The following is an 11237-nucleotide window of genomic DNA, read 5'->3' on the forward strand; positions in this document are numbered from 1 at the left end:
TAGGAATTCATTGTGGCCATTAGTGGAAGAAAACCATGTTGGCTGTTGGTGTGACTCAGGAAAGTGCAAGAGGTCACCAAAACCACAAACTTTGTTTGTCCTTTCATCCACACAGGAAGTTTTGTGGCTCTGTGGAATAGTCACATGAGTTTTAAACCTTTCTTCATACAGACAAGAACAATGAAATTAGGATCTAAATATTATTTTATAAACAATATAACACCTGGTCTGTCTTTATTGTCTTTTATTAAAAATATTAAAGAGGCACAAACCAATCACACATTGGACTTGTGCAATCAGAATAGCTTGTATATTGTGACCCAATATACATCAACATAAATGCAGAACGTTTTATTATTGTAGTATGCTTGGTAATATTTTAAGATGTCTCCAGAAGGAATATTTCAGTTTTTTTATCCGTCACTGTAACTTTGCATTGTTTTATTGCAGTTAAAAAGAAAGCTTCATAAATCTGAAGTAGAGGCCATATATTAGCAAAGTGTTACTCCTGGAAGACTGATATAGCCTCTGGAAATTTGCCTGGTAGTTTTCAACACTGCGTATGGCCTTGGTCAATTGAACAGGGGCCTCTGTGTACAACAGGATAAAAATAATGTGTAGGATTCTGTCATGCATCATAATCATCCCACCTTCACAAGATGAATGACTGTGGCTTTCTGTCTGTTTGATCTATTTTTCAGTTTGGTCTGTAGCCTAAATCAGACTTAATTTCTCTTAAAAGATAAAAATACTTAGCTTGCTCCAACAAATTAACTCCAAACTGAAACAAGTGAAGTCAGAATAGTGCCCTAACAAAGCTCAGCCACTTTACACCTTCAGGCATTCAAACAGAAACAGTGACAGCCTGATATTACATGTCCCCGTCTGTCAGTTCTCAGTGTGTTGCAGGAAATGAGAGAAAACAGCATTATAGGAGCTCCACATGCACACACAGTCTGACATGCATAATGCTTCATGCCCCCTTGGCTCAGCTGATCCCATATTTGTCTCTGTTACTCCTCTTTTACCTCTCTGATACAGCCATTGAAGACGACACAAAGAGGAGGATCACTTCATCCCCCTTTACACCTCTATGTTGTTCAGAGTGAAGGCAAACATCACGGGGGCATAAATATGGCACCTTAAAACAGCACTGTGAATAGGTGTAAAGAAAGCCATCCACTGATACTATACATATACACTAGGGGTGTAACGATTCATCATTCTGGATCAATATATTGATTGTTTGACCAATGATTTAGTCAAATTGATTGAAAGTATAAACATCGATATCAATTGTCATTTTTAACTTACGCTTTTATTTTGAAAGTTCCCCCACGTGCTTGGTTATGACAGTTTCCGCCCATCCACTAGTCACAACACTGCTCGGCGTGGATAGCAGGTAATGGCTAGCAGCCAAGAGAGTATCAATATTGTGTTTTTTTCCTTTATGTGAAAACTAACAGATTGTGGTAAATGGGTTCACAATATTGCCTGATATCAATTGCAGGACTCTAAATCGAATCAAATCAAAATCGAATCGTGGCAGACTTTGTGATATCTGCAAATATCGAATTGTTGTTCTGAGAGTCGATATTGTATCGTATCGTGATGAAACTGGTGATTTACACCCCTAATATGCACAGGATGTGGCTGTGTCTCCTTCCACTGTACAAAAATGAAGCTAAAAACCTCCATGATGGATGCTGACATACTGAATTGTGCTGGTGATGTAATTTGGAGCCAAGAATCAAGTCAAAAAAGGTACTTGGACCTGCAGAGTGCCTCTTCAAAGCTGACATGAAGTAATTAGTAAAATGTAAAGATGTTTTTGGCCAGTACTGTCCACAGCAGAATTATTTTCTGCTAATACGGTTAAAAACACGTCAAGGAGCCATATTTATTAACAGGATTTTCAGCCATCACATTACATCTGACTTTTTACGTCAAACAACTTATCAAAACAAAACTACTGAGAAAAATGAATACTTTGACTCAAATCATCTTAATAATAACTGGCATGACCAGACAGGTTCTACCAAAAATTACTCAACATATATATCATATTTTATAGTTTGACTCATATACCATCTGTTAACATAAAGGAGGTGGGGTCTGTGACCTATAATGGCCTATCCAGTAAGCAGGGGGTGCTCTAAACCTTTTGGCTTCACCCCCAGGCAGCTTTTGTTTAAGTCATCTGAACGTAGTGAGTTAATCGTCTAAATTACAGAATAAAAATAGGGAAAGATATCACCCAAGAATAAAAAGGAACATATTAATACATCCCTGGCCCATTGCATGATTGCATGAAAGGAGGAAATGATCAGTCAATTTCTACAAGTTCTTTAAACACTTTTTTTTGCCACATATTGCCAGTATCACCACCTTTTCTGCCCTCCCACTTTTAATTGATTTCGCCACTTTAAATCTATTACCACTATTTGTCAATTTTAATTGCATCTCATTATTTGTTATGCCCATTTTTGCCAATTTTAACCTCATTTCCCCATTTTTTTCTGCCATATTTTGCAACTTTTAACATTTTTTTTCACTTACTACCTATGTTTTGCCTCTGTTAACCCATGTTGTCACCTTATTCCCATGTCTTCTTATTTTAAAATACAATTTAAGCCATTTTAAACACTTTTCACCTTTTACTGACCCAGTTAACCTTTTTAAAAACTCTTTTTAACACATTTAATCTTTAAACATTAAAAAAAAAGTCTATTTTTTGCCACTTTCCACTGAGTTGTGCCTCTGTTAACATTTTTTGCCACATTTAAACCTCTTTTTATATCTTTTTTTCACCCATTTTTGCCACTTTTTACCCATTTTAGCCACTTTTAGAATATCAGTTAATCTTCTTTTTTTGCCCATTTTTGCAACTTCGAACCCATTTTTGCCCCTTTCTGACCATTACTGCCTCTGTTGACCCATTTAAGCCACTTTAACCTTTTTCACCACTTTGATGCCCATTTTTGCCCGTTCTAATTGCATTTCACTTTCTTTACGTTCCTTTTTGCCACTTTCCACCTATTTTTTTGCTTCTGTTAACCCCTTTTTTGCCATTTAAAACACATTTTTGCCACTTTCAACCATTTCTGTTTCTGTTCAAATCCAATTTCACTGACTTTTTCCATCCTTTCTTTGACACTTTTAACCCCTTTCTGCCACTTGTTGCTTATTTCTTATTGTTACATATTCTATTTGTTTTGCCCTATTCTCCCACTTGTAACCTCTTTTTCCCATTTTTTTCTGCCGATTCTATTTTAAGAAAAGGGATTTATATTTTTAAGAAGGCTATAAACTATTACATAAATACATTAAAAAGCTGTTGGTTGCTTTGATAAGATGAACTGAAAAATAAAAATGTGGTTATCACAAATAAACTTTACAATGAACCATAATTTTGCTGACCTCCATGGGCCTCCAATGTGGCTGGGCCCCAGAAAGCCCTCCACTTTATCCCTACTATGGGTGGCCTTGCTGATGGGACATGCCTTCTCTTCCACTTGGACAATAAGAGGCTATCTCAGTACAGTGTTGTGTTCGAAGCAGTTGCTGAGCGTTGTGTCAGTCATTGCCGGTACTGCCATTGTCTTTGAGGTTGTTGGGCAAACATCGGTGAAATAAGTGTTGTTCTTCCCTCTCAAACTCTATTCATGAAAAAACCCTGTAATATCAGGTTTTCGTGACTGCAGCTGACCTCAAAAACAATAACAACATTTAGTACAGTTACACATGATTGCCAGAACATTGCCCATTCATTTGTAACATGGAAATAGTTGTGTAATTACATTATAATGGAAACCCATGTGGCATGTTTTAACATGGCTGAATATGTACCTGAGCAGGGTTTGATTGAATGAGTCTTGTGCTCCTTGCCTGGGGAATATTCCTACACATTTTTCTGTTCTTTTTTTCCTCATGATTACAAGTTTTCTCTTTTGGTAAACATCAAGGCATGAACTGACAAGCACCTCTGCTGCTGTAAATGAGCATTCTACGCTGCTAATAACCATTCTCCTAGGAACATGGAGGCATTTAGAGAAAATGCAGGGCTAAGCCATCCACGGGTCAGGAACTAGAAATCAGTCAAACACCTGGGCCAGGTCTGTTCTGCGGAGAGGGTAAATCTTGTCTGAAATATTCCTGGCAAGTGAAAAAAGCGGCTTCAGCTCCTGTTGGAGTTCAGCCAACAGCTCACTCCCCTGGTAATGACCCTGCATAGTGACAGTACATGCTGCACCACTCAGCTGATAACCAGAAGAATCACTCCCAGTTTCAACGCTCATGTCTGCTTTCAATTTAATCACACATGCTCTCCTCCTCTAGCTCATGAAACTCTGTTCTGATCCAGTACATAAACAAAAGTGTGAGAAGTTTTTCACCTCTCAGTCTCTGAAGATCACAGCAGAGACTTGGAGCAAAATAAACTGTCTCATCATCAGAAGGCCTACTAAGTGGCTCCAGAAAGTCTAAGAAAACATTTCTTCTCAAGAGTTGATCTCAAAGCTGATGACAATAACTTTTATTCAGGGACAAAAAATTAGAAATATATTCCATCCATGTCAGGGCAAAGTACAAGCAAACATATACACCAAATACAAATAGGGGGCACCTTAAAATGTGCATTATCTTAAATATTCTATCATAAATAAATAATATGTAGAAAAATGAGTAAATGTCTAAAATGGAAACATTTAATAACAGTATATAATATTGTTAATGCTGACACAAATGATCTATTAATAGTTTTAATCAGAAATAATAATAGTAGTTCATATTCAGGAGCAATGGTGAAGTACTGTTTAAAGTTTTTGGCACAGTTGGTATTGCGCAATTCAATTATACCATTTATAACTAGATTATTGATTTTGGCTGCTCAAAGGGCTAAAATGAATTCTTTGGTTGGCAAGTCCTCTGACTCTAAGGTCCTGTTTATATCTGGGATTATTATCTAGTTTATATGATCTGATTTTTACCCTCAATTACGGTTGTAAACACACCCGTTGATGAAATGATGAAATTAAATCAGTTCACTCAGGTCACATTCAGAAGCTGCCCGGGATGTCTTTGTAAAAATTTGAGCCACAGTAGGTATCTAAAAATAGAGCGTAACTTTATGATACTTGTGAGGGTTTATACGCTAGATTTTGTTTATTTTTATCATTATTAATAAATACAACTTTAATTAAGGTCACTAATTGACGGGATACCACCCTGAAAACAATGGCAACCAAAAAGGAGTCAAAAATCAGTCTCACAATAAAGATTTAAATATTTTTATTGTTGTTGAATAAATATTGGTATTTGAATAAGTTGACCGTGCAAGAATGAGCTCTGACCCTACCAGTGGATATATCACAGTGCAATCCCATAATAACCACAGACAAGTTATCTTTAGAATTTATTAAATGAATCAGCATCAATCAGAACCAATTATACTTAATCAAACAAATAACTATTTTAACTAAACTATAGCAAAAAACATTTTTTGTTCTTAAAATGACTGACTAGAATCAAGGAGATAATATGGGCATAGCAAGGTAAATCAACAACGCATAAGCAGACAATAGGCCAACATACATGAATGCTTCCTACAGTTCTGCCCAGATCAAAGCCTCTTACTTGTGCTCACAGTGTTTGATTAGAGTCTGATGTCAAACAGAAATAAGCAGAGGTCAGTCCGTTAATGTTACTTCCACGGTTCCAGCGAGTTAAAAGTCTTTTGGCGTCAAGATTCAGCTTTAGGAGGAGAGCAGGGCTCATATCGTCTTTCTGAGATGGAGGAAGAGTTGCGTGACCTTCTTCACATTCTTTCTGTAGCACTCCTGTCCGGATGACGTCGAAGGAAGGAAAGAACTCTCAACCAGTCAATTGCTGACTATGCCAACACTTAAGCTAAAGCTGGGAACTCAGCAGTGGAAGACAACTGGTCTGCTGTTTGGATGGCGGTGGAGTGGCCCTTAGTGGTGGTTCACATTGACTTTTATTACCTGGGGACCACCTGCTGAGTCTCCTCCGATCTCCTCCTATCAGAGAGGAAAATATGGCAAAGGATATAAGGATAATAATACCCTCACATTGTCTGAAAATTCTCTTCAAAAGTACTACAACTCAGGCATCAGCACTGCAATGTAGGCCGAGTCTTTGATTCATGAAATTCCAATATGGACGATTCCCAACAAACTGCATTAGCTGTCAAGTGAAAATAATGCCAATTGGTCTGTTTGACATGCTGTTAACAAAGACTCCATTCTGCAGTGGAGTACATATATTTCAGGACAAACCTGTAACACTGTTAGCATTAGCTACTTTCAACCTGCTGCTCATCATGAAACAGCAAAACAGGATGGCAGGGTTGCTTCCACGGTCACTTGCAGTGTGTCCTTGGCCAAGATATTTAAACCCAGTTTGCTCCAGCTGCTACGTCAGTGTCGTGTGAACATGTGTGGATGTGTTTGAATTAGCTGACAACAGCCTTCCTAATCAGTGTGTGAATGTGAATTGAATGGGTATGAATGGGTTAGTATACAAAAGAAGCCAGGCAACTGAAAAGGTAATGGGTTATCAAGCTCTAAAAAAAATCTTACCTTATTTCAATGTGTTTCTTAAGCCTGTTTTATGTTTGACGCATCCGCGAGGTCGCGAATGTCCACGTGTCGAACGTGACGTCAAATGTTATGACACGCCCCTTCGCGGGGGTTCCACGCGGCCAATTTTCGTCTGTCCGCGCACATCCCCGAAATTTTTACAGACGCAGACGCAGCACACGTCAGAAAGACCGATTTTGTTGAGTTTTTGGTGACAGATGTCAGAAAATATAAACACCGGTATGATTCTTCTTTGAAAGATCACAGAGACTGCCATGTACTTCCTCGTCTATCTCTCACATTGGCCGTACAAGAAAATTGTACTCCCCTCTTGTCCTTCCTGTCTTGATTGAGTGGCCGTACAGACCATCTCCTCTCTCTTTTATGCTGTAACAACATCAGTAAACACAGCAGCTCCTCTTCGTGGTTCTCCATGATCAACAAATCTTCCTCTATGACTTGCATTAAACAGACGTAATACTTGAAGACACTGCTCCATAGTTTTGGGGAGAATATCAGTTTGCGGTGAAGAGGAAGCCGGCGCTAGGTATAAATGCACAAGACGTTTCCGCATTATGATTCCGCATCAGTTTTTGTCTGCGCGGAAAGCATAACCAAGCTTTTAGCATGTTGTTGATCTTCATACCTGGTTCTTGCCAAGTTCCCCTGCTCTAAATAGTGATGGGAATTCTAACTCTTTTAGTAATCAGATCATTTGTCTCAGCAAGAAAAGTTAGCTCTTTCGGCTACAATTTTAGCATCCAGTAAGCCAAACTTAGGAATTTCTTAATGTATGAGTGAAGTTTTTTCAAGTATTTCACTTAAATTTTACTTCATTTTTTAAATCACAGAAAGTCTTGTGTACTTATTTTCTGAATTATATTCCATCCCCTGAAAACACATTGCAGGTCAGGCGAATACTGCCCATTGGAAATTGACAACCCTGATGTGTAAAGTTAATGTTACGCTTTCATAACCTTAGTGCATGATGGGCCTGTGGTGGAGGGATGTAAAGAAAGACTGTCCCTGTTCTGTCAGTCAAATAACAACAACAACAACAATGGAAAAAAGTCACTCTCAGGAAATGCATGTCCCATCTTTCACATGAAAGATCCAGCTCTTTCTAACCAGCTTGTTCCAGAAAAACACAACAAAAGTTCTTCAAGTGCTTTTTTAAAATTATCTAGTTAATTATGCATTTAAAAATGCAGGATTCTGTTTTTTTATTTCTATATTGGATATTTTCTCTGTATTTATTGATGCTTGTTATATTCTTGCATATTTTATGAGCATGGTACTGTTCTTTCCACTTCTTTTAAGTGAAAAATAATGTCTAATAAACCCAATATAAACTCACTGGTCAGCATTTTTGAGTTCAGTAAACATACACGTATAAAAACTTGCAGGAAAAGGGGTAAAAATTTGGTTAAAAATGACAGGTAATCCTTATGAGATGATATTCTGTATTTGCTGTCCTTAGAATAATTGTTTCAGCAGTTCTGTACAGCCTTAGTATTAATTGTTTCATTCCCATGCAGCAGGCTTTCAAACCTCCTGAAAACTGTTATTTCTGGGAAACACTGTTCCTAATTCACTGACCTCATAAAACACCAGGAGCTGTAACCAAAAAAGGCAACAAATAAACTTGGCACATAGTTTGGGATTATCCGGGCCAGATGTTCCATCAAAAAACAGATAGTACTCCGTTACTGATGTTATTGGTGTTGACTTGTTGTTTGATCTTAGAAGTTTGTCTTCACAGAAATTCCATCAGATTAAAAAAGAAGCACAATGAGAATAAAATGATAAAGCTTCAGTCTGAATCCATCAAACATTTAAAGAAGAACTTGCAATCTCCCTGGTAGGAAAAAAAAACTTGCATATACTGCGCACAGGAGCTTTGATTTTTGCATCTTGGTGAGCAAATAGAATTTTGCTTAAGTTCCTCTCTTCCTGTTCTTGCAGATGAGTGGTCACATGAAGAAGAAGTTTCACAGAGCAGATGGCCGCGATCTCCTCATGAACCAAACCCACCCAGAACATCAAGGAGGAACCGCAAGAAGCACAAGAGCAGCCGGGACTGCCACTTAGAAAAGAAGGAGATGCGTGTGCGTGATCTCGGTCTTGGCTATGACTCAGATGAGATTATCCTCTTTAAGTATTGTGTTGGCACATGCTACAGCTCCCGCAAGAACTATGACTTGGCCCTCAAGTCACTTTTGGACAATGGGAGCATCACTGGAAAGAAGATCAGCAGTCAACCTTGTTGTCGACCCACCCGCTATGAAACTGTGTCCTTCATGGACACCCAGACGACATGGCAGACGATTAAGTGGCTCTCTGCCGCCAACTGCAGCTGTGTGGGATGATTGTGAAGAAGATTTTATTAGAAATACATAAAGAGAGAAGAGGTCTTACACTACAAAGACTGGTCTTTGTAGTTGTAGTTGGCTCATGTGGTCTGCAGAGTGAGCCCAGGATGTCGGCCACAATATGGAGTACAGGGCCCTTCCTCGGTGAATAGCTTGGCTGTTGTTAAAGGAGTTTCAGATACCTTCAAAGCAGGCTATTCTGATATCTCCTTCCATCCTGGGTTAGTTAAAGGACTGTTTAATGCCACAGGCCATCATTACAAAGAAGCAAACCATCACTACTGTTGCTGTCAATAGTAGATTGGGGATACTTTGTGGCCTTGAATGAGCAGATCGAAGGCTAACACAACATCCCCTGGCAGCCATGTTGGAGGTCTTTGGTTCTTTTACAACAAATACTTGCAGTAGCAGTTTACATCTCCAAGGAATGCAGTTTGGATATCGGCAAGAACTGCTGATATTACCAGAAGTTGGTTTCTGCACAAACATCAGAACCCTATCAGTTATCAGTACTAGCTACCAGCTAGTCCTCCGGTTAGCACTGAAAGAGGCTAACTGTAAGCTGACATATGTGGCTGAAACACACAGACAGGAATGAAGGGCATTTTCTTTTTATTCGTAACCCAAACAAGGTTTCAGAACTGTCACAAATGTGACTTAAAGTCGTGCTACAAAGGTTTCCTTTGTATAAAATGACCTTGACTTATTAACCTAGCATTTTAAGTTGTTAGCATGTAGCTTGCTGTGTTACAATGACATGCCAGTAGCATTCGAGAGAAGTAAGTCTTCCAAGTTTTTTCTTTCACCCCAGAAACCAATTTATGTCCTGACAGCTCAAATACATGAGAATGGCTATTTGATGGATGATGATGGCACATTTTAAAGGTTGCTGTTCATTTGTCGAGCACATTGAAAGTTAAAGACAGTAACATGACTCACAAAATTATCTGAAAAGTACATCAACAGTATAAAATCTCTATGTGTCTTCATGTTAGCTTGCTCACTACAAGCCTCGAGCTGGATGTTGTTTTGCGCCCTTAACTTTGCCTGGCAGGCAGTAGCTGCCTGGAAGGCACATCCTTACTAGCATGCTTAGTAACTTGTTATATAGAGCCTTCTAATTACCTGTCAAGCAGCCCCTTTGGTTGTGGGTAACTGAAAGGGACTAAGGAGCTGCTTAGCAGGTAGCTAGTATATATGAAACGCTTACTATGTCTAGCTGCCTTGCAGTCATCCACAGCCAACAGGCAGCCTAGCAGTATAAGCAGCGTGGATGACATTAACATGTCCCTGCCATGTCTTTAGCAGCCTTAAAGTCAGCTAGGCTCTATATAATAAGTTACTAAGCATGGTAGGAGTCATCTGGATGCCTACAAAATAAATAAGCTTCTTTAAATTAGCTAAGGAGATTGAACTGGGTTGATTTTGTTTGCTTGTTTGTTTAAATATTTGACATTATTCAGATTTGACTAAAGGTAGCTAATATTAACAAATGTATACCTAATATAGAAGCTAGCAAGCTAGCTAGCATATTTGGCTGGAGAAGCTGCAAGTTCACTTGCTTGACACGATGGTGACTGGTGATTGGATGAGAGATTTAGCCCATGACTTCACCTGATTGGACGATGGTTGGAGAATGGGAGATGCCTCCTAGGCAGCCGCTGCCTTCCAGGCAAAGTTGAGGGCACAAAACACCATCGGTGCTGAGCTTACTGTAAGCTAACAAAGCCAACTACCCGGTAGCTGGCTCAGATCACAGCAATCATTGTAATCAAAAGGAAAAAAAATCTTACTTATCCAACTATTCACTTTTAATTTAAACACCCACACCAAAGCATTATTTTCACATATAGATATACCTTTATTGCTGTGTTTTATAGCCTGCAATACATATTCATTATTTGCCAAAAGCCAATTTTCCATTGTACCTCCATAATGGGTCCTAATTTTATATCACATAATTTTGAATCACCAGCAAAGCTTCTGTTTTAAAAAAGGCAGCATGAAATTCATAAGAACCACAAACTCAGTTTATCCACTAAAAGACCAAATACTATGATTTGAAGACGTGGTTATACTATCTCACAACTTACCAGTTGTTATGTTTCATTTTGTAAATACAATGGTCTTTATAAGATCAATATTTGCTTTCACCATGTGATGCTACTCTAACTTTCCTTCCAGGGCAGCTCAATAATATTGTATCTGGTCAAGGAAAACTCAATATCAAAACAACAGTAAGCAGTCTTCCAGCATCCTCAACAGT

General features: G+C 38.6%; 1 protein-coding gene across 1 annotated transcript in view; it reads left to right on the plus strand.

Annotated features, from left to right (window-relative positions):
• LOC121511704 (artemin) overlaps window positions 1–8968 on the plus strand; it is a 29238-nt gene extending 20270 nt beyond the window's left edge. The window contains exon 5 of the mRNA XM_041790465.1: window positions 8565–8968. Coding sequence (XP_041646399.1) covers window positions 8565–8968 — 404 coding nt within the window. The remainder of the gene's footprint in view (window positions 1–8564) is intronic.
• Window positions 8969–11237: the final 2269 nt, after the last annotated feature.

This window comes from Cheilinus undulatus, linkage group 7 (genome assembly GCF_018320785.1).
Source record: "Cheilinus undulatus linkage group 7, ASM1832078v1, whole genome shotgun sequence".
NCBI classification, from domain to species: Eukaryota; Metazoa; Chordata; class Actinopteri; order Labriformes; family Labridae; genus Cheilinus; species Cheilinus undulatus.